At 33.1% G+C, this 22,979-nt stretch overlaps 2 protein-coding genes across 2 annotated transcripts; both read left to right on the forward strand.

Moving 5' to 3' along the window:
* Positions 1–191: 191 nt before the first annotated feature.
* LOC130622771 (centaurin-gamma-1A-like) lies at positions 192–16,229 on the forward strand. The gene is made up of 18 exons (XM_057438279.1): positions 192–709; positions 2,775–2,839; positions 4,752–4,922; positions 5,237–5,378; positions 5,459–5,596; positions 6,525–6,685; positions 8,965–9,036; positions 9,500–9,604; positions 10,376–10,475; positions 10,652–11,125; positions 11,305–11,378; positions 11,720–11,809; positions 12,805–12,901; positions 13,411–13,528; positions 13,773–13,877; positions 14,430–14,517; positions 14,783–14,953; positions 15,649–16,229. The coding sequence occupies exons 1-18, from the start codon at positions 433–435 to the stop codon at positions 15,775–15,777; spliced, it is 2,577 nt and encodes an 858-aa protein (XP_057294262.1). The 5' UTR covers positions 192–432; the 3' UTR covers positions 15,778–16,229.
* Positions 16,230–21,420: 5,191 nt separating this feature from the next.
* LOC130621390 (fibrinogen-like protein A) lies at positions 21,421–22,317 on the forward strand. Its single transcript, XM_057436676.1, has one exon. It carries the CDS (start codon positions 21,421–21,423, stop codon positions 22,315–22,317), a length of 897 nt encoding a protein of 298 aa, XP_057292659.1.
* The last annotated feature ends 662 nt before the right edge of the window (positions 22,318–22,979 follow it).

The raw sequence follows: 22,979 nt of genomic DNA on the forward strand, positions 1-22,979 counted from the left end.
TACATTACATACATGTTCTCTAAAGTTCTTATGCATAATATAATTAGAAGATAATTACAAAGAGCTCTTTAGTGAATGACTATTGTTTGTTTATAATACAATTCAATTAAGGGTTATTAGAATTGCTTCCTTAATTGAAGGCTCCTATCATTATTTTATCAAAAACACGTAGTAATTTGATATTTTTCAATCCAATTTACTCTGTATACTTTTTGTTGTGAAAAAGGAGTACATGAAGAATATTTAATAAAGCATTTACCCATTTATGTGTCATTGTTTTCAAGCTGCAGGATGAAAGTAATCTCCTTTTTATGTCAATTAATACTATGGTATCCCTAATATGGTTGGTATGGCATAATTTAAAACTCATTAAAATTTCATTCATGTTAATTAGGTGCAATTTTTTCCTGATGTGTATTCTGTTATGATTTTATGTCTGCTGATATCATGAAGGACTTTTTTTTAAGTTTAGACAAAACAGCTTATTTACTTAATAAAATTAGTGACAAAGTTGCTGATATGCCAGCATCCTCGACACCAACAACATCATCAACTACGAACAATGTTAGCACACTTGATTACGCATTAAAAGAAGCTCAACGATTTCAAACATTCTATAACGATGTTCTTGCCATGCACGATTTGTTGGAAAAAGTACAGAACATAACGCTACGAAGACAATTTCGGGAAATTATAAATAAAATTGAAGGTAATGAAGTTTTGTATATATATTTGTGAGGTTCAAGTATAATCAATCTAAATTAATTAACCTGTAATTGCAACTGTATTTAATTTCTTGATAGTGACAGGCTCATAAAGAAGTTCTTTAACAGTAATGAGAAACACAACCATGTTAAAGCTTCTTGACTTTTCTGAAAACCTGGCAAATTAAAGTTATCAAGCAGGAGGGGTACAAATCTGACATTTGTAAGAAAGTAAGTAAGTGAGCATACAAATACAAGGCTTTACAGATAGTGAGACTTTTTGCTCAAATTTGCGAAAATAAATCCTTGCAAGATGCAATTTTTTTTAGCTAGCAAAAATAAATCTTTGTGAAGATTTGTACACTAAAGGTAGAGAGACTCTACTTGAAATTAGTAATAAAACTGGGTAAAAGAGGGTATCTTTGTTTTTTTTAATTGATTTTATTCTGGAAAAGGAAAGAGATTACTTTATTGATCTTGAAAGAATAGATAACATTGAAACTTATTGTTTATTGGGAGTCTTAAATAATTCTTTTTGTAAGTCAAATGGCTGTTATAGGTACAATTCAGGGACAAATGAGACTTACACCAGATTTGCTTTCCTTGGTTCTCGTGTTTGGAGTTCACAAGCTTAAACTTTTCACACATGTTTCCAACATAAAAAATATGAATACATAAAAGGAAATCCCTCTACAAGTGAAGGTATTGTGAATTCAGTTATGGCATGCAAACAATCACATGGCATCGTTTTTCTCCTGTTAAGGCCTTTGTTTAACTTGCATTAAAATGCTAGCAAATGAATTAATAAAATGTATTTGCTAGGAGCTGCTGAGGCAATTAAGATTTGCCTCAGCAATTTTTTGCTGTGGAGCTTTTTGCTACATTACGAGGGCTGTGAATGGGTAAATTTCGGTATATTTTAGTCAATATCTGTTTATTAACAGATATAATTCTAATAGAATTAAGTTATCACTTCTATTCAATGTTATGAGAATTCTTTCTTGTGTATAATTATAGTTAATGGGGAAGGCTTCTGTAAAGGCTTTATGAATGGTCTTACATTGTTTCATGATAACAGAAATTAGATTTACAAGGGGTATGCTTTCTAATGAAACATGTAGATTAATCTTTTTTTTGTGTAAAATCCAAGTTTCCAGTTTTCCCATTATGTTATTTGGTAAAAAATGTTAATAAAAAGTGACTAAATTTTGGTTCAGTGACTATCATTTTTTAACAATCAATATTTTTTCTTTAAATTTTTGCTCTTTAGAATGCGAACAAGTTTTTTGCAGGAATTGAAAACATAAAAAATGCAAAAGTTTTTGACTTAATGTCTGTAAGATAACTTTGCTAAATATCTAATAAAACTTTTGATTTACGAATTTAGGAACTTTTTTGATAAGATTGCTGTGCTAATTTAATTTTGTCCCCAGAGTTTCTTTTTCAATTTCTAGTAACTCTATTTTTAAATTTGATTGGCCCCCTAATTTTTTGAGTTGATGGGTGTGGGTTGTTTTGAAATGAGTTACGTTATAAAGTTTGGCAGAATATGGGAGTGTTGTGTTTGTTATTATTTTATTCCAATATATATTTCGAAAAACTTTTAAATGTTGTCATGGCTTAAGTTTATTATTACATTTTTAACATTATCAACATAATGCTGTTAATAATTCAAGAACATAAGGAGAGTATTTTTTGGTTGCTAGCTACAAGTAACTAAAAACCTGAAAATAAATTTATTTAATATTTGTGTCAGTCAAAAAGGTCTAACTGTAAAAATTTGTGAAAATTTATAAGCACAAGGCATTAGGATTTCCATAATCAAGACTGTAAGTGTATCAATTTCTATGCCACCCAATTCAGGGTGTCCACTCTGTTCAGTATAGGTTGGTATTTTGACTGGCCAATACCAACTTTTGTAAAAACAGCATATCAGAAAGTGAAAAAAGTCCTGTGAACAAGATTGGCACTAATTCTGCAGAAATCCATTTCAGTTTTCCCACATAATGAGTTTTAATAAATTATGTGTAGCCATAGTTTAAAATCTTTCACAACTTTATTTCTTTACAGATGATTTTGTTGGTGATACAGACTTTACAGCTCCAAGACTGTCTTTATACAAGACATTAAGATTGGTATGTCATTTTCCTACCTTTTTTATAGCCATGGAGTATTTTTTTGAATTTATCCAGCGTTTTCAAAAGCTATTTCCCAATTATAATTTATCCCAAATTTCTCAATTTATTAGAGAAGCTAATTATATTCACTACAGAATATGGGACTTATAGCCCATTTTATGCAAGTTGTGAAGGAATAAAATTTTCAATAATATCTAAGACCACCTTGATGAAATTCCAATTTGGGATTTAGCAGCCCTTATTTTACATTTCTGGATTACACCCTGACTAACTATGTATTCAGATTTTTTTTACTTATACAATCTTCCCATTAGAAACAAGAAGCCCTGGGGGCTCTAAGAATTTCCGTGCGCTACCAAAATATTTGATGAAAACCTGCTAATTCGTTGTGTTAATGTGCCAAACATTCGAAGGGGTTTGGTGCATGAACCTCTGAAGATAAATCAAAATTTTGATGTGACCATCATTTTCATCATACTTTTTTTATTAACTGTGTCAATTTTTGTCGAAAATATAGCAGTTTTAATTTTTGGATAAATTTTGGCCTAAAATGACATTTAGGTGACAAAAAATCAAACTTTTGTACTATCATCATTTTTAGCATACTTTATTTGTTACCGGTGCCAGATTTAGACGAAAATAAAGTGGTTTTAATTTTTGGACCAATTTTGGCCTAAAATGGCATTTAGGTGACAAAAATCAAAATTTTGATGTCACCATTATGTTCAGCATACTTTTTTTGTTAACTTTGCCAATTTTTGTTGAAAATGAAGTAGTTTTAATTTTTGGGCCAATTTTGGCCTAAAATGACATTTAAGGTGGCAAAAAACCAAAATTTTGATGTCACCATCATGCTCACCATACTTTTTTGTTAATTGTGCAAAAAGTTGTCAAAAATAAAGTAGTTTTAATTTTTAGACCAATTTTGGCCTAAAATGACATTTAGGTAACAAGAAATCAAAATTTTGATGTCACCATCATGTTCAGCATACTTTATTTGTTTACTATGCCAAATTATGGTAAAAATAAAGTAGTTTTACTTTTTGGACCAATTTTGGCCTAAAATGACATTTAGGTGACAAAAATCAAAATTATTATGTCACCATTATGTTCAGCATACTTTTTTTGTTAACTGTGCCAAATTTTGTCGAAAACAAATACCAATTTTGGCCTGAAACGTCAATACGAGACTTCCCAGTAGTTAAGGAGCTTGGGTACGAAGCTTACATCTGTGACGGAGGAATGTGAAATCCCAGGGTCGATTTTTTCTCAAAAAATGCTCCAAAAGAAAAAAACGACGGTTTTAAAGAATTTCCTACGCCTTCGGGCGCGGAAATTCAATAAAGATGATGGCAGTGGAAATTTGTATCTCGCACCCTGAAATAGATGTCGCCTCTAATAATTATGATTGTGTCCATACAATTAGCAGAAATTTAAGGCTGTTGTTTATGTTCTATATGGGCACCTAACATTTGTGTCTGTAAAAGAGACAGTAAGGAAACAAACGTTTTATGAAGTGCCTATTCAGTCACAAGTAACAGACTGCATACCCAGTATGTGCATAAAAATTTCAAAAATCTCTGTTCGTTAAAAGAAGTGTGTGTTTTCTTTATGTAACCCTGTATTATGATTTGGGACATACGGTTAACACAAACCGGAATAAAGTAAGACAGAAATTCAAACTATTTAAGTAAACAAACATATGTAAGCCAAACAATCTTAAATGAAGATGTGTGTAGACCAAATTAACATTTAGAATTATTGTTAATGGAACATTATTTTTAGCTTGAAATACATTATTGTACATAAAAATAAGATTTGTTGTACCTTGCTCTGTCTTCCTCTCAAATTATTTAAAATATTTTTTTTAAAAACTATGACATTAGTTTTTGTGTTGGTTTTAATTTAGGGTATAATTGGTGGTTCACTGTCTGGAAAATCATCCCTTATTCAAAGATTTATTACTGGTACTAATCCTAAGGAAGATGTGATGCCAGGGAAACATAAAAAAGCTGTGAATGTACAAGGAACGTCACATCTACTGTTAATAAGAGATGAAACTGGACCACCTGACGGTCAAGTAAGATTTAAAACCTGTGTAAATGAAATGCTGAACCATAAAATTCAAAAATATATGTATACTAGTTGTCAATCCATTAAAAAAAATCTATGGGGTCGCTCGTCCTTTATATATCGCATTTTGTGTTTCCGTAACAAACAGACAAACAGAGGACAGTTATTATTATAGAGACTGTGATGTATTTATCCAGTCCCTTTTTAATTTTTTCCTACCCGAAAAGGAAAAGTGCATTATGAGATAGTTTAGATTAAATTTGGAAATTGGTTTGTTTTACACTGACATACAGAATGCTATTTAGTTGTTGTTTCTTTTAGTTCTCGCTGTGGGCAGATGCAGTGTTACTGGTGTTTAGTATATCAGATGAGCTTAGTTTCAATGTTATTTCCAGTTACTATGCTAAGATGTTGCAGTTTCGTAGTGAAAGAGAGCTACCTTGTTTCCTGGTGGCCGTTAAAGGTAAGAACTTTTGATCATTTGTTTTTATTGTTTTTCCCTTTTTCGTGACTTCGTTTATTGATAAAAATTGTATGTTTTAGATAGCATGAATTTTGACAGTTCGAATGGCTCTGTGTCGGAGGCAAGAATAAAAAAATTTATTGGTGATCATCAAAAGTGTCCCTTTTTCGACGTTTCTCTTGAATCTGGTGAAAATGTTCAGGAGGTATTTCAAACAGGTATGTTAATAAACAGTTGATGCAAAGAAGATGATGTAACCATAAATTATCAAAAATCCAGTAAAATATATATCTATATATCTATATATATCTATAACGATAACTGTATTTTATATGTGTGCAATGCACATATTAAAGATGCATAAAACATTGATTTGCGAAATATGTACTACGGTTAAAATGGTTAATTGCCAAAGAATTTTCCATGGACCAACAACTAATATAAATTATTTCCCAAAGGAATGTTCCCATAGATGCTTTTGTATGTATGCAATTTGTCTTTGTAGAACAGAAATAATAGATAGAACTTAGAACAGAAGAAAAAATGATATTATTATGTGAAATCTTTTTTTTTGCATTTGTTGAATGTTTCAAAACTGCCTAAATTTGCTATTTTCGTGCTAATTTCAGCATTTCTGTGTTAAACCTTTTTTTAAAGCTCATTTGACAGAGAAATAAAAGCTGTTTTTAGGAAAATAGAATTATTTTCTATGTTACAATTTGCCATTGACATAAGATATTTTTTTATAACCAAGAACCCATTTTCACTGCTTTGAACTACCTTATAAATTGAGAATTCAAGACTCGTATGAGGTGTTCATATAAACTGATACTTAAAATATTCAGATAATATTTCAAAATATCAAAATAAGCTAAACATACTAGATCAATTGTAAGATAAACTATTTACTTAAAAAGTATAGCTTGTAAGTTCCTGAATGTCGTTAAATTGCAAAAAGTACTTAATTTTAATATCGTATTTTGTTATGAAAAACTGATCTCGACAATTTTATTATAGACCCTAGTTGATTTCTGGAGTATAAAGATATAAAAGTATACAAAATGTTTTAATTCTCTTTTCACTACTAGTCATCATGTTCATAAGCTCCAAGTTTTAACTTCTTTTGTTACACTTTCTGTCATTTAGCTGCAGAGAAGATTGTGCAGTATCAAAATTTAATACGTTTGCCTAGTTGTGACAACCTTTCCATATCATTAAATTCACTTTCACTTGATGCATCAAATTCATTTTCTGGATCGATGAACTCGTTAAAAAAACCGAAACGAAGGAACACATTGTTTTCACTCGTAAGTTATAATTCTTAATTGTTACTAAATTTTTAATTTTTGCAACTGATGTAATAAATTTTGGGTCAATATTATATACATAATTTAAAGACTCTGTTAACTGTTCTGTCTCTGTTTATAGCTTTGGTTCCAAAACTTCATTTTGTCATTAAGTTTGAGTAAGAGTGGCATATATTAAATAAAGAATCAAGTATAGGGGCAGAAACTTTCACGGGCATTAACTTTCGAGTGTTAAAAAAAACGCAAAATATTTGACAAAAACTTTCACATTTGGCGAATTTTGAAACAAATTTTGCGGAAAAAACTTTCGCGAATTCAAAATAACGTTCCTATTCGCGTGAAAAACTTTTGCGAATGGGCAAAATCCAAGAAAAAAATTTATTACTTAAATCACATCTAAGGTCTTTACCGTAATCAAAAATGTATAAAATATACAAGTTTAGGCTAAGTAAATTTAATTATTTGCCTCTTCCCATTCTGAGCCAGTATCGTCGTCACTTTCTTGAATCTTGCTTCCACATAACACTTCAAATTTCTCAACTGTGACATCACAAATTGCTAAGAGATGGCTATCATCTGATTGCCCAACATCATTTCTCAGCATCGGATCTATATCTTGGAAAGGATCAATTGATGGCATTATGTTTGAATCGAGTTCTAAGGCATCAAAAATACCAACACTTTTCCATCCACTATCGATAATTTCTTTCCCTTTCGGCGTGCTCATGTGGTTGTAGAATCCCACAATCCAATCAGTGTGAACAGGTTTAAGTTTGGACAGTCTCAACACCATTATCCAGTTGCGCTTTCGCTTGGAGTACCATTCGTTAAATTTACATTTGAGAAATCGTTTGCAGAAACCATTGATCGTCAGATCAAGTGGCTACAGTCGGTACACCGGCAAAAGTAAGAAAAAGTCTGCATCCACAAGCACTACTGTTTCAAATAATCGGGACATCCGAGAAATGCTCGCAGCTCCAAAAAAGAAAAAAACACCAAGTGTTATTGTAGTTGACGACGATTAAAGTAGAAATAAATCATTATTAACTTTTGAAAATTGCCCCGTTTTTATGATTTTATTATGGTGAAAAAACATTCGCGTTTTGATGATTTAGAATCTCCAAAGGCATAAATTTTCGCGAAAATGACTAAAAACGCGAAAAACGCGAAAGTTATTGCCCGCGAAAGTTTCTGCCCCTAAAGTATCACACCCTCAAAGTCAATTTGCTGATTCAACGATATGTAACTTCACATCAAGCATTTATATACTTTATAACCCTAATTAATAAGACGTAGGGCAGAAAGAAACAAAGCACCTGTAGTCTGTTCGGCAAAACTTCTTTGGTTTGATCCTGAAATTTGCAACACTTTAACACATCCCTTAACATGCCTTTTTTGTGACGAAGTATTGGTTGTCATTTATTTATAAATGCTTATTTATTTTATTTACAAATTAATCGATTACCACAATCAATTTTGAGTTTAAATAAAAATTATTTGCGCAATAAATCTCACTTTTATCAGCGAAATTAAATTCTAGCTAATTCTGAGTTGAAATTTACCGCTTTTAAATTTATGTTTGGTTTGGTTTTAAGGATGTAGTCATTATTGTTATTGTATATAGCAAATGCTTATACAATATGAATCATGTTTTTTTTGTCCTGTACTAACTTCCTGTTGTGTAGTCATGTTCTATATTTAATCAAAACATTCCTAAAAATAAAAAATGACATTAAAGCACGGATGCAGTTAATTTAAACAATTCACTCATACGAAAAAAACCGAAGGTTTAAGTATCCAATTATGGTTGATTAGTTTACTTGATTTGAAATTTAATATATACTCATTATTGTTTTTATAAAAAAAGAATTCCTTCATTTAGTCAAGCCTTAATTTTCTATCTCGTGCCCTATAATATTTAATTATTCTTAAGCAGTATGGAGGGTTTAGGAATTAAAAAAGGGACAAAATTCAGGGCCTTATCAGAACTAGGAGATTATTACAAAAAAATAATGATACATATGAGAGTTACTTATCCCATGAGAGAAAACAATCAACAATATTCCAAAATTCTTTTTTAGTAGGCAGGGCAATGAAAATACTAACTAACAGTTTTAACATGATTTTGAACCTATGTCGTAAAGCTTTAAAAGTTGTTTGTAACTACAGATGTTGCCATTTTCTCACCTTGGGATTCATGAATGTCATCTTGTACAATAAATTTGATTTCTATTCTCAGATATCTACTTACTTTTAATAAACTGTATGTTATTCTTTAGAATAAGAAACAACAACAAGAAGAACACGTGTTAGACGATATTGGAAGTGGTAGACATATTCCAGTTAAACAGGTTTGCCTTGTTTAATTATAGACACACTTTTAAAATTTTTTTTGTTTGCTGTCACTCATATATATTGTTACTGTCTATATGTCCCTCCATTTTTTGGTTAATCTCCATAATCCATGCGAACTGGAGATATAGATATACCATAGTTAATTTAGAAATGTAACCTTTATTTCTATTAAAGGAAGTATGAACTAGCAGGGTTTCTTTTTATTCTTTGTTGTGTATGGATTTTATATTAGGCGTTATAAATTTACTTGCCTTCATTTAATCAAACGTGTATTCAATGCAAGAACCACTAATATTGTCTAGTTATGTCTTTGAAACTGTGTTGTTGTTTTTCTCGTGTCAAAGAGCTCTCTTTTTTCAATTACTTTTTTGTGTTCAACAAATTAAGCTCTGAATGTTGATAAATTTTTTAACTTTTATGTATTTCTAGTTATAAACAATTTTTTTTTGTTTTTTTTAGGGATATTTATATAAAAAGAATCATCATAGTAGTATTAAAGATTGGAAGAAAAAATATGTAATTATCGCTAACGATCAAACGTTCTCATATTACCCATCAATGAAGGTAATTCATTCTTTTCGATTGCAAAATAAAACCTGAAATGGCATAAATTCTCAATCAAACTTCTTTCTTCTGACATATTTAAAATTTACCTAGAGCCAAGTGAGCGGATGAGTGAAAGCTGTTTCCATTTTTAACAATATTTTCTTGGCGTTACAATGTTAGTTAAAATGCTGTATTTTTATTTTGTCTTTCATGTGTACTGTTAGGTTAAAATCAAAACGTTCATTATCGCATTTTTATTTTATGAGAAACGAATCGAAACGAAAAACATTATTTTGATCAATGCTCTACTACGTTTGCAACATTTTTTATATGATTTTCCTAAAATCTTCTTAAACTTTGCCTTAACCCAAAATCTCCGAAAATCATAAGTAAGTAAGTAAGTAAGTAACGGGAAGATTAACGTCCTTGGAAATTCAATCCTAACGACTGACTCTTCCTTCCCTCCGACTGTAACTATGTTATATTACGCTGGAGATACGTATAGCATTACTCTTACTTGCTTGCCTGCTACACAAGCCGATTAGCGGTCAGTAGATGGCACCAAATAGGCTGACAACACTACATTTAAAGTGTGCCGGAGTGAAGACTCGAACGTAAAACCTTATGATTACAAGCCGAATGCGTTGCCACTACACCATCTTCACGTGTAATTGTTTTAAAAATAGAACTATTTCTGCTTCACAAGCTGAAAAAAAGTTGTTTTAGAAATTTTCAAAAACAGTCCTCACTTCAACTGTCCCTGAGCCTAACGTACGTTTCTATATTTAGGATTATATGGACGACAACAATGTGAAGTCCATCAAACTTATTCATGCATCTGTCAAAGTGCCTGGTAAACATGGATCAAAACCGTCCAATCAAATGCACTGTAAGTATGCTTGAAAAAGTTGTTTTTTCCTATCACACGTTAATAACACACATTCGCGTTTGTGGATTGATGTTTGAATTACACTCTTTCAATTATTTTCAATTTGATGTTGTTGTTGTTGTTTTCTTTTTATTAGTAAATTTTGATTTTTTAAGAATTTTTCTTTTTCTTTTTAGCTTTACTCCAACGATCAAACAGTAGAAGTGCTTCTGCGCAAAACCTTCACACCACATTGAATTCTACGAAAAGCATCGAAGTCACCAAACCAGTAGACTGTTACGTCATATCAAACACTGGTACTGCAGAAAACTCTCCACGTGAAAATGGAAACATAAGCGGCTCACCAACGATCATTCAAAGTTCCGTTGAACGTAGTTTTAGTGACGGAAAAGATTACGGTCCATCAAGTGGTATACGAGTGACGCAAAGTTTCGATGCTTTTCCGACAAAACGTAAACATCGCAAAGCTAATAATCGATACAAATCTTGCGAGATAGATTATCAAGTTGAAAACGATACCAGCAGTGACGTCGATGGGATTTTATACACACCCTCCACACCCGTGATTAAAAAGAAAGCGCTCCATCGGAGACAGAAAAGTAATGCTAATTTGAAAGATCTTGGAATAGAAGGAAGAGCGACGGATACCGGTATTTTTTTCTGTTATTTATTTTATACTGGTTCGCTTTTCTATATGTTTGTACGTTCGTTTGTTTTCTCGTTAGTTTCCTCGTTTGTTTTCTCGTTTCTTTCTCTAACGTCTTTAACATTTTTGCAACAAGCGAGGCTGAAGAATTTGCATGGTAAAATGTATAATATTCTTTTGTAGAGGATGACGATTTTGTATTTTCATTGGTTACAATTGAAGGTAAAAATTGGGACTTTGAATGTTCGAGTGTTGAGGTAAGAAATGTTTTCATATCATGTATATCTAAAATTTATAATACAGAAAAATATTTAGGTTAGAAATTTTATTGAGAGTCATGAATATAAGACGGCATCATTAAGGTTGGTTTGCATTGGTTGTACACATATTGTACAACCCGATGAAAACGTGACGAGGTGTCAATCATACAACGTGAAGATAATTCACACCGTAGGTGTCGTGCGTTCAGAGAAGGGAAAAAATGCTGAACTAATAAGCAGCCTGGTTCAGTGAAAAATGCACAATTTAAAAATGTTCTCTTTAAATTGTGTAATAGTAACGTAATTTCTTTGCAAGCATTTTAGTTTATTTGTTTCAGGATCGTGATGCTTGGGTGCGTGTTATTGAAAGTCAAATATTGAAAGCTTTCCAATCACAACAGTCCCAACCGCCTAAAGCTACGGAGAAGGTGAACATTTGAAATCATACTTAGTGTAAATGCTGTTAGTAATTTTAAAACCTTGATTCTTATAATAGGCTTGTCTGGTAAGCTTATCTTGGACAAATATCTCTATGGTAATAGCCATATTTTGTCAGTCTGTCCGCAAGAAAAGTGTTGTGGAACGGGCACACGAATTAGCGTGTAATTTACAGAAGGACGACCCCGTGGATTTTTCCACGGATTAAGGACTAGTCCATAAATAATTCCCTTTTTTAAAATAAGCAAAAAACTTGGATGGCTAAAACAACTTAGTCAATTGGTTGCAGAATCATCGCTTCTGTTGATACGTAGTCTATGCAAACAGCGTTGTAATGTATTATGGAAAACCCATATTACTACCTGTGGAGGCCTTGAAAATTGGGAAAAGGGTTAAGTTGACTTCTAAAACAATGACATCGCTTAAGACTGCGAAAATAATCAAATAATTCTCAATATTGTCAAAAGAATTTTATGTCTGTTTAAAAACGCATTAGTATTATCTGGAAGGAGCGTTTATAACCACTTATGGTCTGTCTATTTTACTGTTGTGGACAATCTCTGCAATTTGGCTCTCTGTCTACGAATATTATGTCCATATATTTTTAAATAATATACGAATAAAGTTTTAGAAGAGATACTTCTTGAGGAAATAAAAGAACATCAATGTTTACGATAACTGAATCTGAAATTCAACATTTCTCTTTTAAACCTTACAGTTTATTCTATTTTGATGTCGTTGAATATCTGTACTGTCTGGATGGAGTTTCGATCAGTCTGGAAGGAATTGGTCTTACTCTTGTCTATTGGACAGATTAAAGGAGTGGTTCACTTAAAATTCATTTACTTTAGTAAAGGTTTTTTTGTTTTCTTTACGTTAACAGAATCAGTTACATATGAATTAAATTTTTTTTTTTTGACTGAACCACTCCTTTAAGTTCATGTTTCAGGACCGCCATAACGATTTGTGTTTTTTTAAACTGTAGTTAAATCATGCAAGTCCAACAAAATCTGAATTATCCGTTCAAGAAATATTACTTAACGTTTCTGGCAACAAAAGATGTGCTGATTGTGATGCTGAAGGTAAGTTACACCTTTGTAATCAGTCTTTGTTTGTTTACCTTGGTTGTAGAAGTTTTTTTTTGTTTTTTTTCACGATGACCTAGGAACTAATTTGACTCAATCCCTAATTCTCACTCCCGCGTTAAAAAAAATGTCAGAGTTTTTGCCGGTAAAAGCTGATATAAAAACGCACTTTTTAAATAAGTATTCAAGTAAAATATCGAAACAAATTGAAGATTTTACAAGCTTAACTGTTTAGTTTGCCGTCCATCGCATTTTGAGAAATTTTAAGAGAAGAAACATGCTGGGGAAAACAATTTCACGGTGATTCAACCTAATTTTCTGGGAAAATTTCTTTCGGAAAAGACACCGCCAAGGTTAATTCCCTCGAAACTTTCTCAAAAGATTTTGATACCGTGGAAGTACTTTTTTCTCAATCTCAGTTCCTTCTACATCAAGAAAACATGCTATAATTCAAATATGGCTACCTTCTTTCTATATACTAAATTTTTTTCAACATGTGTGTTTAGATCCTGAATGGGCATCAATCAATCTTGGAATATTAATTTGCATTGAATGTTCTGGTGTGCATAGAAACTTAGGCTCACATCTGTCACGTGTTCGTTCAATACTGCTCGATGATTGGCCGTAAGTGAATTACGTTTATATTTATTAAGACCCAACTTTGTACAGGTGAATTTTTATCCCTGTTTCTTATTTAACTTGAAGCGAAAAAAAGTAGCTAGAGAATAATACGATAACATTGTACTGTCGAGAGTTTATCACGAAAAATGGAATAGGGAAGGAGATCCTTATTCAAAAACCTTTAGTTGACATTTAATGTTTATTGGTTAAAATGAAAATATATCTCCTCTTTTTCTTTTTGTTAAAGACCTGAAGCGGTAGCAGTAATGATGTTGCTAGGTAACAAGGTAGCAAATAGCGTATGGGAGTCTCGTACACATGCAAGAAAAAAACCAACACGCAACTCTTCAAGGTATGTTCTTGCAAACCTAAAAGTATTAGTTCATTTGACTTAGTTAGTTCATTTCATTTTACCATTGTGGCGTAAAAATGGTGGCGTTGAGTGCTTTCCTATTAAATTTGGCTGTTAACCGTTGAAAATTAACGCGAATAACGGTCTGTGGTAGAAGCGTCGCTGAAAGTAATTGTTTAATATGGTGATATCTAAGAAATTTGTATATGTTGGCAAAAAAAATTGATTTCTGTTAGGAAATAGCTTCAAAATGCTTTATATATATTTTTATTTCCCGTTTTATATACCATTTTTATATACCATTTTTATTTTTGCTAAAATAATGCCCTCAAAATCCACTTGATCTAGGTCGTTTTTAATTTTTAAGGGAATTGATAAAATTTGTTTTTAATTTAGCGTGGGTTTAAGTTTGGCTAACTGTCAAATATTTTGAATATTTGCTTGAATTTTCTCCAGTCTCGCCAAATTTTCTTTGCGCGAAGATTTCCTCTCTTAAGTTAGTCATTATTTGTAATAATCTTTCTGAAGTATGTTTGACCAAATCTTTTTTAGAGAAGAACGCGAGCGCTGGATTTGTGGCAAATACGAAAAGAAAGAATTTCTCTCTCCAGTATTATCTTCAAAATATTCAATATCTCAGGTACATATTTTGTTTTGTAACTCCAATGTTCAAAAATCTACCATGTTCTGCTATGTTTGGCAAAAGTACTTAAGACAAACGCAAAAACTGTCTATGATGACAGAAGGTGATTAGGTAGAATTACGTTCTCCCCTCCTCTCCTCTTACATACATGTTTCGCTAATAGATGGTGGAATCCTCATCTTTTCAAAGTTTCACCATCTTATACTTGGAAGCAACTTAGAAATTTCTTTTGTATTCCTTTACTTTATTTTTTAAACTTTAGGAAATTATGTCATGCGTAAAAGCTAAGAATCTCCCGGAGTGTTATTCATTGTTGATCCGCTGCAAAGCGGAAGACGTAAATATGTTGTCGGACGTGGCTGGAAGTAAGCTGGCACCATTACATATGTCTTGTGCAAACGCTAACGTACCTTTAACTCAGTTACTATTATGGGTAAGCGTTTCTTCCTACAAATATACATTGTACAAGTGAGCAATTGTGACAGGGAGAGATATTTTCATGGAATTAATTTTCGCGAATTTGGATTGATTTTGCAAAATCAAATTCCGCGAAATAAATTGAATTCTTCAAATTTCTTTTTTAAAAATATTGACGACAAAATTTAATGTTCCAAGGAACCAAAATACTTTATAATAGGTGATTGCGGTTGTAGTAATGTCATGGGTAGAAATATTTTCAGACGTGGGAAAATTTTCATGGGTGAAGAATTAATGTGTGGAAAAATGCTGAAATGTTTATTTGTTAGACAGCACTTTGAAGTCTCGATTAACCCCAATAAAATTATTATATTTGCCTATCGTGAAAATATCTTACCACTTTCGATCCCAGGGATTTTTTTTCTTTTTGATATGATATCCTTGATGACGAGGGTGAATATAATCGAAAATCCCGTTAATATCTTCCGCGAAAATCACTAATTTTGGGGGTGAACACAATTGGGAAATTTCTTTTCTTTAGGTAGTGCGACGGTAACTCTGTTTACTGTTTTCCTTATTTTTGGCACTTGCTATAATAGACTATATTAATATGTTAATAAAAAGGATCTTTTCATTCAGTCAACATTACTTCTGATCATTTTCACCTTCTCTTCTGTTGTGTAACAATTTGTATACAATTCCTTCTCACAGTACAACGCTGATCCAAAGATAGTCGACGATCGTGGCTACAACCCCATATTCTATGCACACAAATCGAATTCAAAAGAATGCGCTGATTTATTGTTTCAATATGGCTGTCCTGAAGACACTCCGTGTTAAGAGTCCCCGCACCACTACGCTGTCTGAAAACGACCGGTTGGTTATCAACTTGACAACATAACACGCGTTGTGGACGATAATGATGTACGTCAAGTCCACGTCACGTCGCGTCACATTAATTGGCACCACCGACATATTTATAAGTCGATTTTGTTTTATCACATTCTTGTCTAATCTCTTGAACAAAGCAGTGATATTACACCTGTGGAAGAGCGCGTGGGGAACAGTGTAGCTACAGTGTAGCGAGATGAATGGCATGCTTATTCATTGTAACAATATACGTAGATACGGAAGATAAATATATTTTATTAATAATTATTAATTTTGTTGTACATAATTAGTGCTTTTTTGTTAAATATTTAAAAACTAATGAACAAATGCATATAGATATATATATATACAAAACAGATTGTATAAAAGAGAATTTATATAAATCTTTCCTACGTTGTAAAGCTTATTTTTCATTTGTCAGTGTTACTGGCACGCTAAATTAATGATTGATTGATACTACTTTTCGCGGGGAATAATTTTTTATCGCAAATTTAAATATCCGCAAAATATTCTTGCAGATACTATTCGCTGAAATTAATACTTTAAGAGTTAATTTTCGCGAGAACTAATTTTCGCGAGAAATTTTCTGAGAATAACTTTCGCGAGAACAAAAAAGGATATGACGCCACCTTTTCTCGTTTTTTTTCAAGGGCTTTTTTGTAGGACAAGCTGAAGTTGAAGCCAGATTGGAACGAAAGCGCAAGATAAAATATTTTCGATTGTAACAAAAAGAAACCAGGAACAATATAATGCTGCAGTAAAAATCCTGGATACCATTAAAGATTCCTTGGTAGCCCTTGAAGAAAATGAATTAAAAACAGTCAAAGAGTGCTTATAAAACAGTAAGAAACTTGTGTTATCACAAATTAAATTGATAAGGATTGCAGACAGGGAGGATTGGTTGACAGCTCGAGAATTCGAGAACGACGATCTTGTGTCCGGCTCTGATGAGAAAAACGACTTAAAAAAAGCTGTGAAATCTGCTCACGAAATAAGGGACAAAATCAAAAAGGCCAAGGCCAACGATAATAAAAGCGACAAACCTAAAAGCTCTGGTGGTCGTTCACTCTATGGACAATGTGACTTGCTATAACTGTAGACGCGTATGGCATTATTCCACACATTGCCCATTCCATTCAAAAGAAACTTCAGCATCGATATCTTCTGATAGAAAAAAACAAAAACATTTTTTTTTTGTATATTCCTATTTTCTTATACAACGTGTTGACAGTAAATTGAAATGTTGAAATTTATTTGTAATTTTCCTCGGTTCCCCCTAAATAATTTGATTCTAGAAACTACCAAACCTCAAGCTTCTGCCGCTGGTAAGATTACGGCACACTACGATTTGTGGGAAAAAGAATTGCAGACGCCCCCATTCGTCTTAAACACAGTGAAAAATGGGTACCGTTTACCGTTTTTATCGACTCCACCTTCATTCTTGGCCAGACTTAAATTATCTAGTCCAAAAGAGAAAAGGTTTGTTGAAAATTCTATAGGCGACCCTACAATACGATTGCATCAAAGAAGTCGAAAATTCACCTTATTGTGTGAACCCTTTGACTGTTGCAACTAAGAACAAAAAATTGAGACTCGTTTTAGACTTACCACGTAAATAAGTATTTAGATGTAACAAAGTTTAAGTACGAAAATATTAACACCGTATCTGGTATTTTTGAAAAAGATAATTATTACTTTCGAAATCAAAAGCGGTTATCATCATATCCCAATTTATAAAGACGACTGGGAATATTTAGGATTTTCATGGACTTTTGCGGACGGAACAACTAAATATTATGTTTTCTTAGTGTTACTATTTGGCTTAGCTAGCGCATGTTTCATTTTAACGGGAACACTTAAACCTCTAGTCAAAAAATGGCGAGCTCAATAATACAATGTGTGTTGTACTTAGACGACGGAAGAGCTGGATGCCGGTCATATTTTGATATACTAAAAATAAGTGCCATTTTAGTTCGTGATTGTGAACACGCTGGCCTCACAATTTTATAAAGTCTAGTCTGGACCCTAAAAGAACCGATGAATAGTTGGGTTTTTAAATCGATACAACCCATTCTCGACCCCAGAGCTCTTTGTGACAAACGTAGTACTTTCGAGGTTTTAATCTCACCCAACCCATTGTATCACCAAAGCAAATCTCAAGAATTGCGGGTCATATATCGATGTTTCCCAGCAATCGTCCCGTTGGCTCAGCTCTTTACCAGACAAATGTATTATTTTTTCGAAAGCAGATATTCTGGGTATAGTTTATACTGCACACCCGAAGCTTTGCGAAAAGAACTGGATTTTTGGAAAATGAACCTCCGAAAAAGCAACGGATTTCGTATCAAACATAATCCTACGATTACAAAAGTCGTACATTCGGACGCAAGCGGCAAGGGATACGGAGGTTATGTGATAGAAAAATTAGGAAACGTTGTTGCGACAGGATTTTTCACCGATCTCGAGAAAAAGCACAGTTCTACTTACTGCGAACAATATCAATAATACTAGAATCATTGAGGCAGGAAGCACAAAAGAACACTTACAAAATTTAGCCATTCAAATTTGCAATTAATTTTTGATAGATTTTCCGACGAATTAAACACAAAGAAGAATAAATTCAATTCAAAATTCTATTTTCCTAACACGGGAGGAGTTGATGCCTTCACTACCAACTGGGCAGGAGAAGTTGTTTGGAAGGCAGAAGGTGTACTATTCTTTCCAATCTGGACCTCCGCATATTTTTAGCCCCTTCTTACTCCCGACGGACTTAATCTTTACGACTTTATTAAGAGATTTTTAATCTTAGATCCATATTTAATTATCATTCCGTCACGCGAGAAGATGTAGTATCTGGCTTTGTTACACATTTTATAGTTAGCCCTTTCCGCCGTACGGACTGCCCAATTGTGGCTTATTGAATGCCTTTTATGGCAGTGACCCGTTTTGGCCTGTTAAAACGTTTTCGGCAACGATCACAACGGTATGTTATTTATTTCATTCATGCTTAGACCATCTATGCACTGGAATATGGGAGAAAATGGGCCAAGTCAAAGACCCGAGGTTGAGTCACAGCTTATCCTCTCTTCCGAACGTAATCCACTCTGCTTACGCCGACACTACTATCGATAAGTATAGGAAGGCCTGGAAAAATTGGGTTGCCTGGAGTCAGAATTTCACTGGGGTAAACGATCCATTTTACATCGCAATTAACTTTAACGAAATTGTCAATGGAGAAAATAACAATATACTTTTTTAACTCTGTTTTTTGCTGCATCCGCTTGGCCCATCACACTGCTGGACTACCCTCACCGACAAATCATCCCTTCGTAAAACTTGCGTTGAAGGTGAGAAGCGTATCATTGCAAGGACAGACATGCACAAAAAAAAAAAAAAATCAGCCCTGAAATAATAAAACAATTAGTTGACGTTTACGGATGCTCGAAAAATCTCATGCAGTTAAGGTTTCTGACTGTTTGTCTAATAGGATTCTCCAGTTTCCTCATAGTCAGCGAACTTCTAGAGATAAAAGTTAGAAACCTAATTTTTTTACCAGAAGGCCTACAGATTTTCCTACCTAAACTAAAACAGATCAACTACGTGAAGGCAACATCGTACCAACCCGATGCATATTTGATTTGCCGCTTATTTAAACCGAAACAAAGTCACACAGCTCATGGAGAACGTGTTTCCTATTCAACAATACGAACCACATTCACTGAGAATATATCCAAGATAGCCAATCCAAATAAATATTCTTTACACTCGCTGCGGTCCGGCGGCGCATCTGCTGCTGCCAACAAAAATATACCCGACCGCTTGATTTAACCCTATTCGGTCCGGGGTTTTTCGAACATACTATGACCGGGGGGGGGGGGGGGGCGGATTCCGCCCCCCCTCAATAACTTTTCATAGGATTGTTCAAATTGAATCAAACTTGGCACACTTATAGTACGTCATAAAAGGAACAAAATGGCGCCAATAAACTTTTGCTTGCGTCAGCACATTTTCTGTGACGTCATCAGAAGCTTAAAAATTGTCAAAAATGCCACTATCTGCTTAAAATATAATTACTTTCGTTCTAGAGCGAATTTTTACATTCTGTTTAAAGTTTCTGAAAGCTAAATAAAAGTTATTTAACATATCTTCCGGTTTTTACATGAATCGGATAAAAAATTGCCAAAAATTGCCCGAAAATCCGTTTTTTTCCGATTTTCGGGTGAAATCCGACAAAATCGGGAAATCGGATTAGTCACGTGTTCAAATTATTCAAAATGATTCTTCTTGATGAAATAAAGTTGTGTTGCAAGTTTCAAGTTCTAAGGATAATTCTAACAGGAGTTATTATATTTTCCCCATTATAAGGATTTCATAGAGATTTTAGGGGTAGTTTCGAGTAATGGCCAATATCAAAGCCTCTGAAAGGTATGGGACCTAAAAAATTAGCATGCAGGTGTCTAATAGATAAATGTTGAAACTCAGTAAGTATCATAGCCATATAACAAAGCAATCAGGAGTTATTGAAAAAAGACCGTCAGGGGGGGCGGAATCCGCCCCCCCCCGGACCGAATAGGGTTAAAAACACGGTCACTGGTCTTCAACTACAAGCAGAGATGGTTATATCAACGACGATCGCGAACGAAGGTTTAACGTGCCTAAGTCATTAGGATTATAAATAGAGTTCTTGATACTTTTTGAGTCTCAGCAAACGAAAGATATGATATTATGCTACTAAACTATTGTTGTTTATTCTATCCCTAAATGATACTTGAGGAAGATTAGGCAAGAAATCAGAAAAAGAGCAAAATAGCGTAAATCGTTTTTCAAGCCTTGTTCCTAGGGCACAATTTTTCGCTTTTTTGATATCTGAGACAACGTGACTTCTTCGCGTCGTTTTGGATATGGAAAAAGCGAAAAATTACCCTTGGAACGAGGTTCTATTTTTTTTTTTTTTTTAAAAATTAAATTCGCGAAATTTAATTTCCTCTAAATAACACAAACACGAAAAGTTAATAATTCATGAAATTCTTAAGCTTTGATGAATAAAATTGCAATTTTATTCACTCAAGAAAAATATATCCAACCTTTTAAAAAATTTTATTGTGTTACATAAACAATCTTCCTCCTAAGATTTTTTGTCTCCCATTTTATTATAAATGATAGAGTCCTGAGAACAAACGAAGCAACAAAGTTGCTACGTAAGAACTTATTTACATACGGGTCACCCTTAATTTTCTTGACACGCTGTGTCATGAAAACAGTTTAAATTGTAAACGTCACGTAATTTCTAAGTGACCAGAGAATTGAAAAACCACAACTCTGTATATCATACTTTTAAAGCGTATGTATAGTACAAAAGTGGATGCGTTACTGAATATTTAAAAGACTGGGTCGAGTAATGAATTTTATATCCGTAATTGAAATTGAATACAATTGAAAGTATACATAAACTGTAAAATTAAAGATTTATAGGGAAAACAATATTCGGAATGAAAATTAGTGTTGTACTATTTTTGAAGGTATTTTTTTACGGTTTTTTTAAAAGCGACATTTGAAAAGAAGCCAGCAATCATGTTCAAACTCGTATATCTTATGGCCTTGATGAAAGTTTTCCATTGCATAGACGAAAAAATATTTTATTTGGACAAGATTGACCAAGCATTAAATTCAACCAATCTAGTTTTTCGAACAGCGACGTACAGCGAAGAATGTTTGTATTTTTGTTTGTACTTAGACGGTTGCCATGGCACCAACGTTAAAAAAGTAAGCATCGTGTTGTACAACTGCACCTTAATTACTGGCTGTTTATCAGATATCGAGAAGTATCCTTTTATTCCAGCACCAAACACCAACTATTACAGTACTATCAGAAAAGATTGTTTATCATTGCAGAAGTCGGGTGTATACACTGATGGAGTTTATGAACTGTCTTTAGACGGAGGGACCTACGTTAAAGCATGGTGCGACATGACTACTGACGGTGGAGGGTGGACTGTCATACAGAAAAGAGTGAGCAATAGCAGTTTCGCAAAGACCTGGAGAGAATATAAGGAAGGTTTTGGCGATACTGATAATTATTGGATTGGTAACGACAACATACATGCTTTGACGACAGATTGCGATAATCAACTTTATTTCAACTTATTTGGCTCGAAAGATATGCCAATATATGCTCTTTACAATCAGTTTAGTGTTGCAGATGAGTTGAGCGGTTATAAGCTAACGCTTGGAAGTTACTTGCAAGATCGCAGCAATACTGATTACGATTTTTTTAACTCGGACGGAAGAAAATTTCACACTTACGACAACGATGACGACAACAGTTGTTCTAAAAATGCTGGAAAAGCTGGTTGGTGGTTCCGTGGGTGCCACGAAGGAAATCCAAATGGTAGATATTTGGACGAATATTCTGTCGGTAACACTTGGGGTTATGGTGTTAATTCTAAAATAAAATCATCGTTTATTATGGTCCGCCGAAAAGAGAATTGAGAGATGATCACAATGATGATGACGATGATGATGATGACGTAGTAATAGTGGTAATAATAATATTATTAAATGCAAATGCACAAATTTGTAATGTAGTATAAATGTGTGAAAAAAAATAGAATATATATTAAGTTTAACCATTCCACCAGCGCGTTGGAAAATTCATTTGAAATTTTTTGCTACCGTTCTTCTACAAATAATAGAAACAAAACGAATAATGCAATTAAAGGTTTTATTAAATAACCAAACGCTAAAGTTTTTTCCCCTGAAATATTATTAGTCTATTATATTCATTTCCCACACAAGAATTAAGGAAATCTGCGAAACAATAACTTATCTGATTTTAATAACCATATTCGTCTTTTTTAGAGTAGTTCTCAGCTTCAAAACATCCTAGACTACAACTTCGTTTCCAGGGCAGTTTCTGATTAAACAATTAATCATGTTTTCTTAATTAAACGATGCAAAATTTGACTTAGACGCAATATTACGTATGCTCTGTGTTTTAAAGGCTCAACTGTTCCTTACTTGTTACTTGTTGACTATCTACAAAGAAAGACCAAATTTACAATTAGTTTGCTTTCTCAATTAAACTGGTGCGTCAAAAGAATTCAAACTTCCATTGTAATTACGTAAGAGTAAAGCATTCCTCTCCAAGCACC

Source organism: Hydractinia symbiolongicarpus, chromosome 12, assembly GCF_029227915.1.
Source record: "Hydractinia symbiolongicarpus strain clone_291-10 chromosome 12, HSymV2.1, whole genome shotgun sequence".
Lineage (NCBI taxonomy): Eukaryota > Metazoa > Cnidaria > Hydrozoa > Anthoathecata > Hydractiniidae > Hydractinia > Hydractinia symbiolongicarpus.